Source organism: Adiantum capillus-veneris, chromosome 4 (assembly GCF_014529385.1).
Source record: "Adiantum capillus-veneris isolate H3 chromosome 4, ASM1452938v2, whole genome shotgun sequence".
In the NCBI taxonomy this organism is placed as follows: domain Eukaryota; kingdom Viridiplantae; phylum Streptophyta; class Polypodiopsida; order Polypodiales; family Pteridaceae; genus Adiantum; species Adiantum capillus-veneris.
The window spans coordinates 32491902-32514141 of record NC_140934.1 but is presented as its reverse complement, the minus strand read 5'-3'; the positions used below and the strand labels follow the sequence as shown (position 1 = coordinate 32514141).

Genomic DNA, 22240 nt, shown 5'->3' with positions numbered 1-22240 from the left:
GGTCTACTATTGATTGCACAAACTGGTACAAAGTGGATGCATGTGAGTGATGCAAGTCTAGGCTAGATCGATGACGATGACGGGGATGGCGAGACCGATCTAAGGGCTGAAAACTGATGCCTTTGTACTGCTGTCCAAAAACGCTACTGGTTGAAATCTGATGCAAACTGCTGCTGTCCCAAAAACGCTACTGGCCGAAAATGTCTGGAACCAAAAACGCTGATGGGGGTCGGTCTTTGCGGGCTGAAATCTGCTGGTTTTTAGGTGGTCAAAGGCTAAAATCGGTTGGTGCTTTATCTGTTGAAAACGCCATGCAAATGGGGCAACAAAGGCCTGCTGAAATCGCCAAAGGCTGAGATCCGTGGCGATAGGTGCTTGTAGGAAAAACGCTAATGCTTGGGATTGTATGGCGATATTTAACCATAGAATACATAAACAAGCACCATGAAGCTCTAAAACACAATTGATCAACTAGGAAAAGACATACGTCTTGAGCAAAAAAACGTTAGAATAGAAACGTTATGAAATGTATTGTACGTTTCAATACGGGACGTCGTGTATTCTAAATAAAATAAGGCTAAACAGAGCGAGGCTTGGGGGGTTGGGGGGGGGGGGACAAAGGGGGGTGGACGAAGGAGGGTTGAGGATGGCGGGTTGAGGGTAGCAGCGGGAGGGGTGGGGGTAGTGGGCGGCAGGGAAGGGCAGGGTCACATGAGGGGAGGGCAACGTGAAGAGGGTGAAGGTGGGCGCAGAGCAGGCAGTGAGCGATCAACTGCTCCATGAAGTTGAATTTTTCTTTTGCATATCATCCTCAAACGGATGGGCAGAGTGAGATTGCTGATTCCATAGTATTGGATATGCTGAAATCTTATATGTCAGAAAGACAATCTAACTGGGAGAAGTATTTTGTCCCTTGTCGACTACGCGTATATACTGTACATTCGTCTACCGGGAAAGCACATTTTGAGATTCTTTATGGTAAGCCTTTGCTTCCACCAATCCTTGTCACTAAGGATAAGATTTTTACAGCGGATGAGTTTTGTCCGAGATTTGGACATGGCCTACGGGCAAGTTAAAAGAACAATTTTGCTCTCTCAGGAAAAACATAAGAAAGCTGCGGACAAGTAGAAAAGGAATTTGGACTTAATAGTCGGTCAATTAGTCTTATTCAAGTTTGAGAAGGCAACACTAAAGAAACAAGCGACTCATAAAGGGAAAGCGGTAAAACTTTCCAATCGTTTTATGGGCCGTTTAAGATAATTGACCAAGTGAACAATGTGACATTCCGATTAGATCTACCATCTAATTGGAAGATTCACAATGCTTTCCATGTTGGTTTACTCCAACCATATGTGGGACCGCCTCCAAGTGAGCCTATTGCTTAGGAACCTCTTGAGGTTGAGGAAACGGAAGAAACACTCCAACTAGAGTAGATCATTCATCATCAGGAGTGGCCACTCAAGTCCGGGGAGATTACACATACGTATTTGGTAAAGTTTAAGAATTATTCTACTTTGGACGCTCAGTGGATGACTGAGCAGGAATTAGCATCTTATCTTGAGATTTTGGAAGGATATGTACAAGCAAGTTGAGGACAATTGTTTAGAAGCCAGATGGATGTTGCTAAATGGACTATTTTCTTATTTTTCCAAGTAATTTCTTTTTATTGAAATTAGGTTATTTAAATGTGTGCACTTGAACCGTAATGTTAGGGACTGTAGATCTACTGGAATTATTAAAAGCCATCAAGAACAAACAACCCTGATGTGTCATATGATGGGTGACATTAAGCATCGCGAAGGGGTTGTACCGTTAGTTTGGTAGGAGAGACCGAGAAACGGATATTCTTGATGCGTCACGTGATGGGTGACGGGAGCATCGGAAAGGGAATATTCCTTTGGTCTGGCAGGAAACTCGAATTGGAAAAAGGAATACGCGTAAAGATGCAAGCACAAGAATGAAGATGATTTTTCTAAAAACGGAATATTTTTAAGTATTTTCCGGGAAAGCAGATGCTTTTCCGCGAGGAATCTGTGTTTGCATTTCATCTGTGCCCGAGAACTGCATCCAGGGACGCTTGGGAAATGTTGTGTGGCATCAATTTTCAGTTCATTGAGCACTTTTGAGTTTTCAAACAGATTCACTCTTATTTAAATAATTGACTGGCTGCCCACTTAATAAGTGGGCAGCCCCTATTAAAAATAAAGCAAGGACCAGCCAATGATTTCAAAATCTGCCAAAAAACCAGCAGCCCAAGTTCTCTCTCCTCTCTCTACAGGCTGCCGCCAGCCCTCTCTCTCTTCCCCTTGCTTTTGTGGCGCCCCCACCCACGGCTATTCTTGCCGGATAGCCACCAGCTATTCGTGCCAGGGCTCAGGGCCTATAAAGACGACACACGCCCTCTCTGTTCCCAGGATTGCTAGCTCCAGCAAGAGGAGGCCCTTCCGCCAGAGGACTGCAAGTGATCGCGGGACCTTAGAGTATGGAGTTCGTATTCCCGTAGTTGGAGCGATAGGTATCAAGTGTGAATTCGTGATATGAGTTGTTGTCTCATGTTTTTGTTTTTGTAGGTACTCCATCACGGAGAAGGAGCAAAGAGGTCTCGGACTATGCTCAGAGATTCCGGAAATGGAATCGGGAATGGTCTGTAGAGCTTCACGCTCTATGAACAGACGAAAACAGAATTGAGAGCCTGTCTCTCGAGAATTTCCTGGACGGGAAGGAATTGACCATCGAGCCTGATGAATTAGAATGGAGGGGTCACTCCGGTTCTTGTGCTTGTAAAAAGATTCTCCCTAATAAAGATTCTCTTTTGGGGGGGGGGGGGGGGGGTACCAACTCATGTTATGGTCCCAAATATTGTGTCGATCTTGTCCCTCGTCTCTTTTGAGTTAAAAGATTATTTATTTTCAGATTGTTGATTATTCGTGTGCGCTCCCGTTTGTGATACTTTACCCCAATAATTGTTAGAGTTTTGGCATCTCAAGTGAATTGCAGGTGAAACTCCCCCTCGCGTTGAGCGTTTTGAGATGCTCTCTATCGGTCTCCTCTCTTGGCAGTGCCGACGGAACCCGTCCCCAGCAACAACGTTCTGAAATGCCCGATCGAAAAGTTCTCCTTGGCAATGACATTCCTCCCCCACCCATACATAGTGACCCAACGTTTTGAAACGTTGTGGGCCAACAGGTATTGGTGACACTTGTCTGTTGAGAGAGTTAAAAGTCGGGCAGGTCCTTGTAGTCGACGACCCCTTGCGTTGGTGTTCCGGAGCCCAAGAAAAGGGCATCAGAGGAGACACACTTGGTGCGGCTTGGGAGACGAAAAGACGAAGTATGGAGTTGAAGAGAGGGATAGCAGAGGGTGCGGAGCAGCTTGGGAATTGCAGACGAGTGGAACAGCTTGGAGTTTATTTATCGGCTTGGTTCGTGCGGCCACCCTTGGAATGCAAGAAGGGTTTCCCAAATTCCAGGTCTTGCAGCTTCAACATGGCCCCCCCTTGCTTGAACACTGACGACATCGACCAAAACCAACAAGTGGCTATGGATAGCAGATCCACCATCCAATTAGTAGCCTATGCATTGACAAAGTTCTCAAGGAAACCGGCAAATTGTTTGGCTCAAGATTGTGAAGCCAAAAGCAAATGAACGAGTTCGCTAGAGGACACAGACACATGCAAGCTTGACAAGGATGGCAGTACAATACTCAGTTCGGTACCTAAGAGGTCCGACAACTCTAGTTATAAATGTGACACGACGCTTTGTTTGGCTCGGGAGTTTGAAGCCAAAGTGGGGTGTCCATGGTAGCTTCTTCATTGACTTGGTCTCACTATTGATGTCCACTATGAGCTGCAGAGAGGGTGTTAGAGTTTTGGCATCTCGAGTGAACTGTCCAATGTGATCCCATTATTTAGTTTGGTCTTTAGGTATTTATTTTTCTTATTTGTCAAAGTCTGGGTAGGGCAATTTGCTGAGGTTGCTATATAAGAAACCCCTTGCCTCCATTGTATACACATTTAAGTTATTCATTGCCAAGGTTGATTGGTTCAAGAGGCTCTCTCTCTCTCTCTCTCTCTCTCTCTCTCTCTCTCTTTCCCCCCCTTGGTCTCTACGCTTCCGCATCGTCGACTTTGACAGTAATAACCCCCAAAAAATCTACCCTTTAATGACTGTTGGCCAGAAATTGGTTCGTTAATCCGGCCGTCTGGCCAACTCCTACCCGTTCCGTCCGCTCCAGTCTATTTTGTTAGTCTCGTTCCGATTTGCCACTGCTGTCCGGAACGTCTGGCTGTTCTGAGACGTTCGAGACTCCCCCCAAGTCGCGGAACACCGTCCAGGCATTCTAGCCCCCTGCACCCGTGTTCCCTGGTAACACTGCAAATGGTGCCTTCCCCTCGACGAATGAACTGTGTTTTGTAGGCAAATTTCACCAAGGGCGAAAACTTCTCTCATTGAGTCTTCTGAGCAGAGATGTATGACTTTAACAAAACTAAAACCATTGAGTTGGCTATCTGTGATTGCCCACTTGTCTGTGGATGAAACGAGGAAGGGAATTTAAGTTTATATTCTCCCAGATTGCCCTCTAAAACAAACTCGTAAAGCAAGGATCTCTATCTGAAACTATAGATTCAGGTATACCATGTAATCTGAAAATGTGCGAGACAAACAACTTAGCCAAATGGTTGGCCTTAATTGTTTTCTTTACCGGAATAAAATGGGCCTGCTTATTGAAGCAGTCGGTGACTGTCGAAGATAGAGACTATAGATTCAGGCATACCATGTAATCTGAAAATGTGCTAGACAAAGCCTTGTGCCGATTAAACTTGACCTGTTGACACACCAAACAAGTGCGAACAAACTCGTCCACATCCTTTTTGAGCCTCGGCCAATAGAAATATTTCCTCACACTTATCAAGGTGGTGTCAATGCCGTGATGCCCAACAAAAGGTGGATTATGGCACTCTGTGCGAACCTTGTTCCTTAACCTATGAGTAACACACAACATTGCCTTTCGCATTAAATAACTTTCCTTTAGAGTCTAGCCTGCAACCGTCTCTCCACTCTACAACCAGTCAAAGATGTCCACAAAATCTGGATTTGTGGCATATTGATCGACCATATCCTTGAAGTTTTGGGGGTTGATTGCTGAAATAGCCGAGATCTGTGGCTTCCAAGACAACACGTCTGCTACCAAGTTCTCTTTCCCTTAACATGGACGATCTGGAAATGAAACAACGACCAAATATTTGCCCATCTCATCTACTTATCCGAAAGTTGATTTTGGGACAAGGAGTATCTCAAACTTTGGTGATCGTTGAACACCGTAAATTTGCTCCGAGTAGAAAATGGCTCCTTTGAGTCTCGTAAATCTGTGACTTGAACGTAAAAAGAGTGAACATCACACAATAGATATGAGAGTGGCGGAGTTCTATTCCTAAAAGCATTGGCCCCTAAATCAGGCTTCCCACATGGTCTTTCTTTATTCCGTTGGACCAAAGTTGAAGTTTACAAACTCCAAGAGCCACTCTCTCCGTCCGAGTCTTCATAGAGTTGCACTCCACCGGGTCAATCTGCTCTGCTGGCACGCCTGGCCTCTCTTTTATAGGCACCCGTGGGGGGGGGCGGGGGGCCCGGGGGGACTCATTTAACGGACACCCTTTGATGGAACCTGCCCTTTTTGTTAGCTTCAAATGAATCACTCTTTTAAGTTTTGAGAATAATTAGAAAACCTTCAATCATTTCTTTTCGTTTAACTTTTCGAGTACAATAGTTTTCTTTCACCGCTGAAAGGGCGATAGTGCTACTGGGCAATTCTCAAAATTTGTGGGCACTTTCTGTATTTCTATCTGTCAGAGGTTCCTGAGAGCAGCCAATCACTTGACCTCTATTTTAGTGAGTCTCATCCTGGTTTTTCATTTGATGTGATCTGAAAGGGACGATTTTTGTTTTATCAGAATAATGACGATGTTTTGTTGCACTTTTCTGTAACCTTAATCTTCGTAACAATCCTTGGTCTTGGTTGGATGTGCAGCCTGGCCGCTGTGAGCAGTTATGCATACTTTCAATTCCAAATTATATGACAGGCGCAGAGTTTTGCCAGTTCATTGGTGCCTTTCTTCAAGATGTGAAAGAGATGCGATTTGTGAGGTAAACCAGTAGTATCATATTAGCTGCAGAAGGGGTTCCAGCTGTTTATCTCTTTATCTTTTTTTTCTTCGGTGCTGCAGGAATGATGGGTCTAGTGACAGATACAGTGCTTTTATGAAGTTTGTCAATCAGAGCTCTGCTGATGATTTTTCTAAGCACTATAATGGGAAGCCTTTTTCCTCCTTTGAGGTAAGCTTTGTCCTTTGCATACTTTGGGTTCTGGTTGAAAGTAACACATGAACAACTCAGTTTGGTTGTAGGAGGGAGTTTGCCATGTTCTTTTTACGGCAAGTGTTGAGTACACCAACTCGGGTACTGAAGCTTCTAGTCCTACTGGTTCAACTGAGCTTCCTACGTGCCCAGTGTGTTTGGGTAAGTTGTTCTTTGTTTGTGCAGCCATTTTGGAAAGAGTTCATGCATGTTGACATTCTAAAACATTCATTGAATCTGTTTAATCTGGTCACTCTTCTTAAGTTTCTACCTTTCTTTGGTTGTTTAATTATACACATGCAAATAGTTATCTTCAGTAGTCAATTCTTGTGTCATAATATGTAGAAAGGCTCGATCAACATATAAGTGGGATTTTGACAACAGTCTGCAATCATTCATTCCACAGTTCTTGCATCTCAAAATGGACAGACTCATCATGTCCGGTAAGTTTAAAAAAATGCGCAATTTCTGCTTTTGGTGATTTTGCCCTGGTTGTCTTTGACCAACTGGGCAAGAAAATTGGGCAACAGGTCTGCCGGTATTGTCAGGAGCAAGCTGAAAGATCGACGTGTACTATATGCTCCACTTCTGAGAATTTGTGGATCTGTGTGATTTGTGGGTTTGTAGGATGTGGAAGGTATAACTGTTTCACCTTCAATGTAAGGTTTTTGCCATTCACAATCATATGCTCACATACTTTTTCAGATATCAGCAGGGGCATGCCATCAGGCACTGGAGAGAGAGTGAACATTGCTACTCACTAGAAGTTGAAACACAACGTGTGTGGGACTACGTCGGTGATGGCTATGTGCATCGATTAATTCAATCCAAAACTGATGGAAAGTTGGTCGAGCTGAATGCGCCTTGCAGCGAAGGCAATGATGACTGTGGAAGCTGTGAGTGTAGCCATGGACCTGGAATGGCTGAAGCTATCATCAACAGTAAAATAGATGAAGTACGATCCAGCAATTTCTACTCCGTGATTTTGGAAGATCTTTTTGTTGGTGATCTTATTTGTGTTCAATGTATTGTTGGCAGATAACAGCAGAGTACAATCAACTGCTTACAAGCCAATTGGATAAGCAAAGACAGGTTTTTTCCTTTTTTCTTTTTAATGTGAGAACATGTCTTCTAAGGCACTGTGAAACATTGCTTTTGCATTGTGTGAGCCAAGTTGTTGCATTAGTACTTTGAAGGTCTTCTTATGGAGGTCAAGCAAGAAAGGGAAATGGCAATATCTCAAGCTGAGGAGAAAGCAGTGACCTTAAAGTTGGCAAAGGTGCGGGCCAAGCTAGAAAATGCGGAGGAGGAAAGGAGGTTCCTTGAGCAGGTTTTTTGGATCCTCTCCTCTTATTATGTTTTAGCGTTGAGGGAGAACGGGTTCAACAGTGCCATAACCAAGGAGAGAATCCTATGGATTGATGTCTTGTTTGGTTTTCAGGTTAATGAGTCTATGAAGGCCAATCAGGAGTCTTGGCAATTAGCAGTAAAAACTGCTGAAGCAAGGTTTGCCTTAATTTGAGAGATTGATGCTCGATAAATGGTCTTTATTCTGGACTGATCTTTCATCTTTCTGTTGATGCCTGGTAGAGAGAAGGCTGCTATCAAACAGCGTGATGATCGAATTGTAGATCTGGAAGATCAGGTATATTTCAATTTATGTGGATTTGGTTTTTGTCTTAGAATTCATCTTCCCAAGGAACCCTGGCTTCATGTTATTGGCCAGCCAACGCATGTGACATGTTTAAAACCTCGATACAGGTAAGGGATTTGATGCTGAGCATGGAGGCTCAACGTGTGGTGGAAACGAGTGGTCCATCTGAGATACGGGATGGAACCATCTTAAGTTTTCCAGCGACTTCAACGCAGAAGCAAGCAAGGGGTTCCACCAAGGCAGGGGGCAGGCAAAGAAGGTAGCATTCCTCAGGTGTACATACATCCCTGTCTATGCCCAATACCAATACAAGTGTATCCCTCTTGACAAGCAATTGGATGATCACTATGGCAAGTTTCTAACCATACATAAACAAAGAGTCCCCATCTTCTTATTTGTACATTATACACAAAGTGAAGACGCCCAATAACAATGGGGTCGATTGCATTAGAAGTTAAGAGGGTTTTGATTTATTAGTGGATGGGACACACTTTCTATCATCTACAGGCCTTGGTGCTACTACATGCTGTAAACTTTTATGCGTATATCCAACATTGGACTCATGTCTCTACATGTTCACAACCATGTGATATACAGGCCCAAGTTCTTTGGGCTGTACATGTTGATTGTTCTTCTCTGAGGGCACTATCATTGGTTATCATGTTCTGACAGTTGAATGTAATTTTTCTAAGGTTCTTAAGGTTCTTGTTGGGAATACTTCCTAAGGTTCTTGTTGGGAAAGAAGCACAAAACGTGGAGAGTTGCTAGTAATGAGGTTAATGAGGAAACTGGTTCACTTGTTTAATGTTAAGGAAGCACTTAAGGTATATCTTTTGTGTTTTAACTCTTAGGGAAGAAACCTCCAAGCTCGTTCATCTTCTACTATTTCACATGTGTCCTTCAAGTGGGGTCCTTGCTTTAATAGCTACCTCCCAAGGTTCCATTCGCTTTTTTTAGTTTTGTCATCACTTTTCTTTATTTTATCCACTTCTTCCTAAAGATACACTCTTCCTTAATTTTAAAGATTTTAGTCATTTTTGTGTAACTTCATATGTGATTTTTTTGATATATATGTAAGCCGAGACACTTTTTCAAGAGTATTAGTGGATGCTCGCTCGAATAGTAAAACTAAGCCTTTCAAGTGTAACTATACCACAAATGCGGTACCTACAAATCTTAGACCAATAGACACCAACAAGGTGGTTAATGAGATCTATCTTTTGTCCATGATTGTCTTCGACTATGACATGCTTGTGGGCTTTGTTGGTTGTCAAGACTTCGTCCAAGGACTCTTTTAGTTTATTCTTTTCCTCTTGTTTTTTGTTGAAGGGTGATAAGCATCTTGAATCATTGCATCCTCAGTCCATTTACATCCTCCTACAATATCTTTGCATTCGTAGCCATGGGTGTCTTGACATTTCTAGAGACACGTCTCCAAGTGGATTTTGTTGGGATTCAGGCCAACTGGTCGGACATCCCACTTACTATTAATCCATCTATTAACTTAACCCATGTATACACTTATTCTTTAATACAATCGAATAAGAAGCTGCAACAGGATAACGTTGCTGTGCGTCCCATCCAAAGCAGGTCTCTCTCTCTCTGCTCTCGCACTTGCACTCGCACATGCTTTCCGCGGCACCTTCAATTGGTATCAGAGCAGGGTTTGTGCTTGCCGTTTTTGCGTTCGCGCGCGCGCGCGCACTTCAAAAGTGCAAACAGGTTTTCGATTTTGGCATCGGCAAATTCAAGCACTCGCACACGCTTTTCGCGGCACCTTCAACTGGTATCAGAGCAGGGTTTGTGCTTGCCGTTTTTGCGTTCGCGCGCGTGCACTTCAAAAGTGCAAACAGGTTTTCGATTTTGGCATCGACAAATTCAACGTTTTGAGAGCATTTGCAGGAGGTGTCTTGAGGTTTTACCTCCTTTTCGAAATTGTTCGTGCAGTCGAAAGCTTCATCCGAGCTACGCTTCATGAGTTGTATTTTTCAACTCCACTTTTGCTACAACCACAAGTACAGGTACAAGACACAGGTGCAGGTTGTTCCGAGACTATTTTGGGATAGTATATAGCCGTTTTATGGCTATTATGTGTTATTGAGATGGTGTTTATGGGTTGATTAAGAGCACTTTTTCGGCATCGACATTGTCTCAGGTTTTTCAGGCATCTATCTCCTCATAGGTTCTTGCACATCCAGGTTTCTTACAGGTTGTAGTGTTTTGCATCAACACAGATTTCAGTGAGAGTACTTGATGCGTATATGCATTGTTTTGGTACTTTTGATAGTGCTCGAGCTCTTTTGAGAGCGGTTTTACTTCCCACAGGGCTTTGTTTATTGCTTGCACATTTTGTTTGCGTCTGTTTGAGCGCGTATACTGCACCTTGCAGTATTGTTGACAGCGGATGTACGTTGAGTTGCGGAAACTATCATATGTACCTTTCGTGGAGCCGATTTGGCTTGTTTCTGGTAGTCCCGACCGTTTCTGACACTCGATTCGGAGGCCCTTTCTGAAACTGTGTTAGTTTCTTGTTTGTATAACCTTTTGTACGCCATTGAATTATGAGATTTCAGAAGACTTATGGTTTAAAGTAAGCCCGACTATGACCATCTATGTGTTTTTGGTTGTGAAACTTATACTCATGTGCCTAAACAACTTCGACAAAGTTAGAGCCAAAGTCACACAACTGTATTTTCATTGGATATGGTGCAGATGGAGAGATGGGATATCGTCTTTGGCACCCGGAATTTCATCGAGTCATCCGTAGTTCAGATGTGATCTTCAATGAGTCGAAGATGTATAAACAACCTATTAAGGAAATAGAGATTCAGAGAGTCACTTTTGAAGATGTTGCCTCAGAGAGAGGGAAATCAACTCAGCGGACTAGTGATGTACCTTCTACTAGCAATGCTCCAGAGGGAGCGGATAGCAATGGTCAAGGAGTGAGACGGTCTACTAGAGTCTCTCGTCCACCTGTGTGTTTCGAGGCAGGTCTTGATTACATCATGTTGACCGATTGCGGTGAGCCAAACTGCTACCAAGAAGCCATGATGACGGATGATGTGGTGAAGTGTGAACAGGCTATGGAATCTGAGTATAACTCGATTCTGGCTAATGACACTTGGGACTTGGTAGAAGTGCCAAATAATGCAAAAGCTTTACCTTGCAAATGGGTTTACAAGAAGAAATTTACCTCAGGTGATCCAAATCCACAGTACAAGGCTACACTTGTAGCCAAAGGGTTCAGACAGCAAAAGGGAGTCGATTTTGATGAAATCTTCTCACTTGTGGTCAAGATGACAACACTTAGAACCGTACTTGGTCTTGTAGCGATTGAGGACATGGTACTTGTCCAAATGGATGTGAAGAAAACATTTCTTCACGGGGATCTCGATGAGGATGTTTACATGCAACAACTTGAAGGGTTTGTTCAAGAGAATGCATCTCGTGAGGAGCTAGTATGTAAGCGCAAAAAGACACTTTATGGCTTAAAGCAGGGTTCAAGGCAGTGGTATCATAAATTTGATGCATGTATGAGGTCTCGAGGATATAAAAGGAGCGAAGAGGATCACTGTTTGTACACAAGACAGCTAGATGATGGCTCGATGATCATTCTAGTTTTGTATGTTGTGACATGCTTATAGTTGGGAAATCCATTGTGGAAATTGCCAACTTGAAGAAAACACTTAGCAATAATTTTGCAATGAAAGATTTGGGGGATGCTATACACTTTCTTGGCATGCGAATTAAAAGAGATTGCTAACGTCGTATTCTTGAGTTATCTCAGGAAACATACATTGAGAAAGTTTTGCAGCGTTTCAATATGCAAGGGGAAAAGCATTGAGTACCTCAATGCAGGCATTCTTGAAACTCAGCAAGGAACATACACCCAAATCTGATGCCGAGCGAGCTGAAATGGCTAAGGTACCATATTCTTTGGCAGTGGACAGTCTCATGTATGCTATGGTGGCCACAAGACCAGACATTGCTTTTGCAGTGGGAGTGGTGAGCCGATATATGGAAAATCCTGACAGCAAGCATTGGGAAGCAGTGAAGCACATTCTTAGGTACCTCAAAGGTACGGTCGGCAGGTGTTTACGCTTCGGAAATAGTGATGCATCCATCGTGGGTTATGTGGATGCAGACTATGCGGGTTGTGTCGAGAATAGGAAATCGACATTTGGCTATGTTTTCATATTTTGCTAGAGCAGCAGTATCTTGGAGGTCATGTCTTCAAGATAGTATGTCGTCTTCCACTATGGAAGCAGAGTACGTTGCATTGTCGGATGCAAGTAAAGAGGCTGTATGGTTATCTCGCTTGGTCAAAAATCTTGGCATTAATGAGACTCCAGTGATATGTTGTGATAGTCAGAGTGCTCTTGCATTGGTAAGGAATCCCGTGTTTCACTCTAAATCGAAACACCTTGAAGTCAGGTATCATCTCATGAGAGATTTCTTGGCCAAAAAGCACTGTCGACAACCCAGCAGATGCTTTGACAAAAGGCTTAGCTTTGGAGCGGTTTACACATTGCAGTGAGTTGATGGGTATAGGTTGAAGCCACTAGATTGCTTCACGATTGTACATACCAGGTCACTTGGGCTGCATTGGCCTTCAAGTGGGAGTTTGTTGGGATTTAAACCAACTGGCCAGACATCCCACTTACTACTAACCCATGTACTAACTTAACCCATGTATACACTTATTCTTTAATACAACAGAATAAGGAGTTGCAATAGGATAACGTTGATGTGCGCTCTACCCTAAGCAGATCTCTCTCTCTCTGCTCTCGCACTTACACTCGCACACGCTTTCCGCGGCACCTTCAGATTTGACCACCGGTTTGTTAACAATCATCGCCTCGGGCAATTCTTAGTATAGTGGCCAATTTTAAGACATTTGTAGCATGCATTAGGGAAGATGCAAATGCCAGCTCTTGCCAAAAGGCTTCAAAACATCCCCTATTGAGATCTACATATTTGAGAATGGCATGCTCATGTTAGCATAACCCTTTCAAGACCAAAATCCATAAACTCCTCATTAGGACAAAACTTTGATGTCCACGACATGGCTAATTTTTAATTACCATGTGGGATCGTGAATGATGAATTTTCTTTAGTTGTTACACAAACTTGTTTAGATGCTCAAGGCTTGTATTGAGGCAACTCATACTTGCCTTAAAAACTATTGTATTAGTTCCATGCAACTATGGAATTGCTAGACGTTTCTATGTGAAAATCGAGTGTATACCATTTGCAAACTGTTTGAAATGTGTAGCATATCTATCATGAAGAAAAACGTGTTTGAAGCAATGCAATTAGAACTAGTCTTGCTTGGTTGGCCTTGGTATTGGCAAAGAAAACAATATAAGAATATAAATAAAGAATTTAAAGGACATAAAGAGGAAGAAAGAGCATACATTAGAAAAACTTTGGACTCAAAATTGGTCCTTTTAGCTTCAAAGAGGAAGCCGTTGGTGCGAGTCACCTAATTTTCAATTTTATCTCATTTTCTTTCTTTTTCAAAACGGCACCTAAAAAACTCTTAAAAATTTGAACATTGAAATTACGCGAATCTTCACTTTGTTGATAGTGCAAGAAAGTTACTTTTCTATTTTAAATGATATTAATTTGGATGCAGTTCTTTTAAAAGGTGTAGCTTAGTTTGACTCTTTTTTTGATATGATGTCTTCCAAAATCTTTTTCTTTATTTCAATTTTATTGTTGGTTTGTCTTGCATGGGCTACAAAAATTTCAAAGGATGAAAATGATGTTTTGAAGTTTCCAACCCTTTGCCTTTCTAATATTCAAAAACTAATGTGTTTGGATTAATACATTGGCTCACAAGTTGAAATATGTCTATTTCTCTTTCTAATATTTTCATATGCTATAGCTCTAGAAACATTTTTTGCAATCCAATTGCCTGCTCTTTGCTTGGCATTTGTAGCTTGTTTGAGATTGTGAAATAAAATGTCCGACATACTTCTTGTTTAGCCCTAGAGCTCAAGGTATGAACAAAGCTAAAGTAACGTAAAGTAGTGGTCGCGTCACAATGCGAGGGGGGGAGGAACTATCATCCCCTATCCCCCCCCCGGGGGTGCGTAGTGGTGCGACCACGGCTTTGTGACACTTTTCTTGGGTCATAACTTGCCTATTATGTTATATGCTTAGAATGTGAAAACAGGATTCTAGATTCATCAAAGAATGTTTAAATATACTTCATAGGTTGATATGGATCAGGTCAAACACTAGCAAATGTTTGGGCCTCTAACTTTACAAATCTTTAAACACATAGTAAAAGTGCTCAAACAAGAAAATTGATCCCATCATTGCATCCAAAACGTCTAAAAACATCAACATAGAGCTTTAAATCACCCCAATCCAAACTCTAGAGCTCAAGTTATGACCTCGAGAAAAGGGTTCAAAATTTGTTTCTTTAGAAAGCGAGCCGGGGGGGGGGGGGGGGTCCCTTTGTTGCGAGACAAGTTTTGGGGCACTTTTCTCGAGGTCATAACTTGAGCTATAGAGCTAAGATTGGGGTGATTTAAAGCCCTATGCTAATGTTTTTTGACGTTTCGAACGTAGCGATGTGGTCATTTGAGCACTTCTATTGTGAGTTTGAAAGTTGGTAAAGTTGGAGACCCAAACATTTTTCAGTGGTCCAACTGATCATGTCTTTTTTTTTCAAACACACAAATATGACACCACATGCTCTTCAATTTTATTTTTCAAGGATACTAAGAACCCAGCCTTCTAAAAAGTTTCCTTATATACACTAGTACATTTTCGAGCGAGGAACAAGATCCTTCATCCTCTAGTTGTGAAGCAATGATTGTTGTTGTTGTTTAAAGTGGTTTGTTTCAATGGTAGACAAGCTTATATAAGAAAAGATTTACAAATGTCATATGAAGAAAAAGATAGGCCAATAAAAAGAGCAAATCCAAACTTTAAGAAAGGGTTGGAACCATGATAATTTTGTTATTGTAAGAGATCTTGCAAATCCATAATAAACAAAGTTTCAAATTAGCAATGAGATTAGGTACGTAAAATTGGGCATCTTCTATGAATGTGAAAATTACATTCTATGTAATGTATCAATAACCCCAACCCCCCCCCCTCCCCCTTGCCCTTGGGCCATGTAGACCCATATCTTCCTCAAAGACAACAACATAAATTCTGGCCATTACATGACCAACCATAGTAGCTTTAGTATTTTTGAGATGATGAAATACATCTCCTAAATTTTTTGATAAGCATAATAGGATGCAATCCTCCATAATCCCTTTTGCTAGTGGCTTATTGTCAAAGTATACAAGAGTAAGAAATAGATTACCTATTGTGTAATTTTGGGTCAGCCCAACTTGTGAACTAGTTGTAAAGCCTTATGAAAGGCAAAAAAAAAAAACTAATCTAAACTCTCTTTTTATTTTGCTCCACCGGTGCCTTATCTCCAACTCTCTCTTCTCTACACACGCTCCTCTCCATTGCCATGTCCATTTGCAACGCCATTCGCTTCCGTGCGTACTCTCGGTCAGTCTTGGGAGTAATGTGGAGTTGAGGAGGTTGAGAAGAAGTTTGTGCAGGAGTTGAGAAGCAACCTATTGGGTAGTGCAAATCTTGGTGCAGAGTCGACCGGCAAGAGGGGCACCATAGCCAGGCCTAAGGGTAATAGAGAGAAAGTGGATCAGCCTAGAGTTGCAGCATCCAGTAGCCTCTAGTAGCCTCAAGGACTAGCACAATAGCGGCACAACCCATTGCAGCGTTTACTCCAATGCACAACATGCTCAACCGGCACTTGCAAGCACTACCATCTACAATAACCTGACTCCTATCCACACCCTCAATACAGAGGCAACCCAGTTGTAGCTGGAGGAGCCTTCAATGAGCAGCAATCACTAACGGCTCTAAGCAAGATGTCGAGAAGCTTGTTGCAAAAACACAGCACCGCTGACCCAGACATAGAAAGGGAGTGACACCTTCAAAGCCAAATTTGATGGAAGAGTTAGCGGAGGAAGCAGCAACAGTGTGATGCAAACCCCTCTTCACAAAGCCATCGACTTCGCTGTCGCCCTATCCACCTTGCGTCAGCACTGACGTAGCGCTGCAAGCCAAAATCGCATTTTTTCAGAGAATAGTTTTGTTTTTTTAATTTATAAAAATAACCTTATTATCTATTTTAAAAGGTTGTTCACACTACATCGATGTAATGACAAAGATGCAGGTATGATGATGATATGTATGACAAAAATGATGTAGAATTGAGTCTATGACAATCTTTTTTGTCGCTTAATCATTGTAAAACAATGATTGGGCACAAAACCCCCACAATTGTAATCCCCATGTTTATCTTTTTATCAAAGCTATGTAAGGGCAGTGACGCCGGCTGGAAGACCTTCCCTCACACATTATGCAAATTTCCATTCCTTGTACATCACTACTCATGAGGTTAATGGGTAAACGAAACCCGAGGTTAGCTAGAGTGTACCAAAAACTCTTGGGTTTGGGCGTAAACCAAAATCCCCGCATGATGGTAGCTCAAAAGTAGCACCAGGTTGTGAGAAAACCTAAAACTCACGGTTTATGAGTATACCAAAAGTCGTGGTTGAGAGTAAACCTTAAACTTTGTGTGTTATGAGAGTATGAGTCTAGTCCTAGGGGGTGTTATGATAAAGACTATGCCAAGTTTGGCGGAAGGGGGCGATTGTTGGGGTCATCCCAACTTGGGCGACCAAATTACATGTGAACTAGTTGTAAAGCCTTATGAAAGGCAAAAGAGAAAACCTAATCTAAACTCTCTTTTCATTTGCTCCACCCTGTGCCTTATCTCTGACTCTCTCCTCTGCACACGCTCCTCTCCATTGCCATGTCCATTCGCGACGCCATTCACTTCTGTACGTGCTCTACATGTAAATGAGCAAGCTTGTGTAATCTATTTCAGCATGAGCTAGACCACAAATCTTTAGATTGGGTGCTATCTTTATCAACACAAAGGTAGCAAGAAGATCCTACAACCCTTTAGAATATATTGGATTGGCAAGAATTTTTTTCTACACACAATCTAGCTTCCATTTGTCAATAATTGGCTATCCGCATGGTCATTTGGCAAGGTAACCACCTATACTCAACAAACAAAAGAAAGATAGGGGGAGAAAGATAAAGAATATGAAAGAGATAGATAGATAGAAAAATATGTAGAGATAGAAAGACACAAAGCTACAAACACACAAAAACAAGGAGCAAGAAAGAATCAATGCTTACCGCATTATTGGATTCTCTGGTAGCCATGCACAGTGCCGCATGCTTATTTTGTATGGTGCTCCATGTTGCAATAGCTCTATTTTGCTCCTCCTCTTGTTTTGCTCATCCACCTAATCTAAAAAATTGCACCAAAAGTGTAACATACAAGAAAGAAAACCTTTCACAACTGTCTTGCCACGTTTTTTTGGTCATAACTCCCCTTCACCTACTAATCCTTACAAAAGCAAATTTTTGAGATATGTGGTGTTGAGTTTTGAGCACTTGTCCTTTTGTATTCAATGAAGTACACCATGATATAAACTTTAAGTTTTTTTTTATATTTTTCTTTTAATAAAAAATAAAGAAATAGCACTTTTAATTATCTCTCCCTACACTGACATGAAATTCTTACAAGGCCTAGATTTTAGTCCATATTCTTTTAAACATATCCAATAGAGCATTTGGTAATGTATCTAGCAAGAAACAAATGATAGCTAGTATTACAATTTAAAGAGGAGGTGTGTAAGAAGGACATATCAACGAGAAATTTTACTTTTGCAGGTAATGAAAAAAAAATCGTAATGATAGAATAGTGTAATGAAGGAGTGGAAATGAAATCATCGAGAAAACATTATATTGATAGAATATCAATTGAATTGGAGTAATCATCACAAATGGACAATGTAAAAGAAGAAGATAATTTGAGAGAATAAATATGCATGATATACATAAAGGGACATAAAGAGAAGGACATTATAATGATAGATGGGAAATTTAAATTAAAAGATATATAATCTAAAGAGGATGTTGTGTAAAAGTAGAAGACTATAACAATCATTATTGGAAAAAATCATAACAAGGGATAAATAGGGGATAAACAATCTAAGAAAAGACATGTAATATAAAGAGGATGCTATGTAAGTAGAAGATTATAACAATCATTATTGTTAATTTAATTGAGGCATAGACATTGGAAATGTAGTGAATTTAAATTTCACATGTTTCTTTCAAGTATGTGTATTTCTTGAAATGTGGTGGGTGAGCTCGCAAGATGTTGTATCTATAGAGAAGAAGAGCATACAAAGAGAAAAAGACATTGAGTTTGAAAGAGGACATTGTGTAAACGAGTGTGTATCCAATAGAGCATACGATAATGTACATAGCTAGAAATGATTTTTACGTAGTATTAATTGACATACAATTTGGAGGGGAGACAGTAGATGGCCACAATAAGCATTAGTGGGAGAACAAAGAGGTCATTGAACTATGCAAAGTAATGATAAAACTATATTTCTATTGATAGTATATGTAGGCATTAGGAAGAGGATGGGGTGGAAGAGGGCCTCTTTATTTTCCATGAGCTTATGGAGGTGATTAACATTTTGACAAATAGGTATACGCAATGTGTGCAAGAATGGTGGGTGTATAAGAGATACGTAAGAGTGGTCAAAGGATGCACTTCCCCCCCCCGAAAAGAAGGTGGAAACTTTTATGATTTTCGGCCTTCCATAACTCCCACATTTGATCTCCGATTTGAGCGGAGATCATAGATCTACAATCTGCGTGTTGAGATCTTTCCATAGATATGCTACATGACATGGTTTGACCCGCTAGATTTTAAATTCCATTTTGGGGGGAAACTTTGAATTCAAATAAACTAGCCGTTTTGTCTGTTTGAATTCAAAAGTTGTCCTTTGATTACTTTCTTAATACAAAAGGCTTGACTTCCTTAAAATGCCAAATAAAGAGGCCCTCCTAGACCCTATTCTCTTCCTAATGAAGGTTAATAAAACCAAATAAAATACAATATGAATAGGTTCTATCACAAGACATATAACTTGGGAAAGTTATATGTGAATAGGTATTGCCCAAGTTATATCAAAAGACAAATTGAATGGGGATTCTTGGATATTGTATGGTCTACAATTCAATTTTCTACAAGGCAAACGCTGCTTAAGATGGCATTCTTCAAAGGTACAAAGTTGAGGGTAGCATAAGCGAGGTGTATCCAATAGACGGATCCTTTGCTGGGGTATCCATGGTAGCTTCTTAATTGACTTGGTCTCACTATTGATGTCCACTATGAGCTACAGAGAGGGTGTTAGAGTTTTGACATCTCAAGTGAATTGCCCAAAGTGATCCCATTATTTATTTTGGATTTTAGGTATTTATTTTACTTATTTGTCAAACTCTGGGTAGGGCAATTAACTGAGGTGGGTATATATGTGACCCCTTGCCCCCATTGTACATTGTATTAGTTTATTCATTGCCAAGGTTGGTTGGTTCAGAAGACTCTATTTCTGTCGCTCTATCTCTCTTGTGCTTTCTCCCCTTGGTCTCTATGCTTCTACATCATCGACTTTGACAATGTATCCTTTTATACTTGTCAATATCTCATTATAGAACGACTGTTATTGTACTGTTTGTGATTAATATTCCTGCTTCAATTAGAACATCAGAAAGAGGTATAGCTTGTGTAATGCATACAAAGAAAATAACATATGTTTCCCATCTTGATATAGTTGCTAAATTGAATACGTCCATTGTACTGCTAAGTTCAAGGGGAAATAAAAAGGAAAAATAACATATGCATTCTCATTTTGATATAGTTGCTACCTCCATTGTATTGGCTAAGTCCAAAGGGAAATAAAAAGGAAATTAACATACGTATTCTCATTTTGATATAGTTGCTAAATTGAATACGTCCATTGTACTGCCTGAGTCCAAAGGGAAAAAAAAAGGAAAAACTACCAATTCTACTGTGATTCCTTTATAGGACGAGTTGCGGCTACGAGTTGCGGCTAAGTAGGCTATTGTACATAAATGAACCACATGGTAAACAAAGAAAATTATCATTTCAAGCTTGATGTATGGAGCTGAATTTGTGTGTATCAGATGTGCTATATGCACGGTGCTGTCATGGTTCATTACAAAATTAAGAAGCTATTATCATTCTCTACTTGAGCCCTAAGATCAAAGGGTTGTAGTTCAATGTGACATATACATAGTCCTAGTTTTCTATGATTTCTTTTGGTCATGCACTTGTACCTCTACAATATAGGGTTGTTCAAAATATTATAAGCAAGCACATTTGATATGCTCGAAGTAAAAAGTTCATGGGTCGTGAGTGTACGGCATCACTAGTTGTTCAAAATAACAATGGATTATCTAGTAGTGATCTCTTCTCTAGTAATCCATGTGCTATAGCATGCATAGTTTTCGTCACACTGATGGAAATTTTGACAACACTAAGAAATTGTACATGTAGTTGTCATGCATATAGAAGGTGTTGTATGTAGTTAGGGATCTGGATGGAAACAAAATTCATGTGGGAGTTATCTATTATCTTTCTTGCAAGAAGTGCAAAACACCCATGTACTTGCGTGTGGTCCAAGGTATCAAGCAATAGTACTGAAGTTAGAGTGATGGATGTATGCAATTCAACTATAGGGTATTGTCGTGGACCATGGTATGTAAAATATACCAATACTACATGATAAATATATTTCTATAATATTGGATATCGCCCAATCTCTATGTAGTACAGTTACCTAAGTAGCATTAGTTTTTCTTCGAAAGTCGCAACTAATATGCATATTATTCACTTCCCCATAGTATAGGCACAAATTATATGATGCCACATTAGAAAAGATGAGCAATCGTATAAATTTCTAATTTTTTGATCACAATTGTTTTCGGTCAAAATTGTTTTGGATCGAAATTGTTTTTAATCAAAAAATGTTTAATACGAAAAAACCAGTATAAAAAGAGGCTATGCATGGTCATTTGACATGTGTTTGTCACTTGAGCAATTAATCAATTGTTGGACCAAAAATTGGGCAAATAAGAAAAAAATTAAACAAATTAGGCAAATCAATAAAGGTTTAGATTAAAAATAGATTAAATTATTTTTAAATTTTTTTTGAAAAGCAATTTTCTCTTTCATGGTCAAATAGTATAGGCCTTATATTTGTGTAGAGCTTGGTTTCTCACTCTATGCAAGGTGTTTGCTTATAGGAGTCACCGGCTAATTGATGCTTGGAGTGAATTAGTCAAATAATTTAGGGTATTACCACTGTGCAGAGTATACTCTCACATGATGTAATCAGTTTGAGAAATATAACAGAATTTTGTGTAGAGCATGGTCTCTCACTCTATGCAAGGTGTTTACTTATAGGAGTCACTTGCCATGTGCTCAGTTAATTGACACTTGAAAGTGAATTAGTCAAATAATTTAGGGTATTAGCATTGTGTGCAGAGTGTACTCTCGCATGAGGTAATCAGTTCGAGAAATCTAACATAAAAGAGGTTAGTTTTACTTAGTTAAGCCTTGTAAGAAGTGAAGCCTGCATTGACTACAGAGAAGGGTAGAACCATTGTACTTGATATTAAAATGAAGGGCGAGTCTGTCCCTATTGTATCGGCTTCGACCATTTCTAAATTAATGAAATCCAGTCTGTTTGTTTACTCAATCTTTATGAAAGAGTTGAGTGATGAGGATAGGACAAATATGTCTAAACTTGATAAAGAACGCCAAGATTTTCTCCACTCTCATGCCGATTGCTTCTTAGAGGGCCTGCCAGGCGAGTTACCACCTTCTCGTTCTGAAGATCATACTATTGATCTGATTCCTGGAAGCACACCACCAAACCGGCCACCTTACCGTGTGAGCCGAGCATAGAATGAAGAGATTATGAACCCACTGAAAGACCTCTTGGAAAAGGGTCTTGTCCAGCCTAGTACTTCACCGTATTGCTCTCTAGTGTTGTTGGTTTTGAAGAAAGACGGATCTTGGAGAATGTATCGATTATAGAGCTCTCAACAAAATCACCGTCAAGAACAGATTTTCGATTCCTAGGATCAATGATATACTCGACAGATTACAGGGATCCTCGTGCTTTAGCAGGATTGATTTGAAGAGTGGATATCATAAGATCAGAATCGCATCGGGAGATGTTTACAAGATAGCCTTTCGAACGCCTTTTGGGTTATTTAAGTT

At 40.6% G+C, this 22240-nt stretch overlaps 1 protein-coding gene across 1 annotated transcript in view; it reads left to right on the top strand.

Annotated features, from left to right (window-relative positions):
• Positions 1-8574, top strand: part of LOC147458950 (BRAP2 RING ZnF UBP domain-containing protein 2-like) — a 31244-nt gene extending 22670 nt beyond the window's left edge. The window contains exons 2-12 of the mRNA XM_086510363.1: positions 6028-6143; positions 6224-6332; positions 6404-6515; positions 6699-6796; positions 6884-6990; positions 7059-7308; positions 7392-7445; positions 7540-7683; positions 7795-7859; positions 7944-7998; positions 8115-8574. Of these exons, the coding sequence (XP_086366489.1) occupies positions 6028-6143; positions 6224-6332; positions 6404-6515; positions 6699-6796; positions 6884-6990; positions 7059-7308; positions 7392-7445; positions 7540-7683; positions 7795-7859; positions 7944-7998; positions 8115-8270 (1266 nt within the window). The 3' untranslated portion in view covers positions 8271-8574. The remainder of the gene's footprint in view (positions 1-6027; positions 6144-6223; positions 6333-6403; positions 6516-6698; positions 6797-6883; positions 6991-7058; positions 7309-7391; positions 7446-7539; positions 7684-7794; positions 7860-7943; positions 7999-8114) is intronic.
• The last annotated feature ends 13666 nt before the right edge of the window (positions 8575-22240 follow it).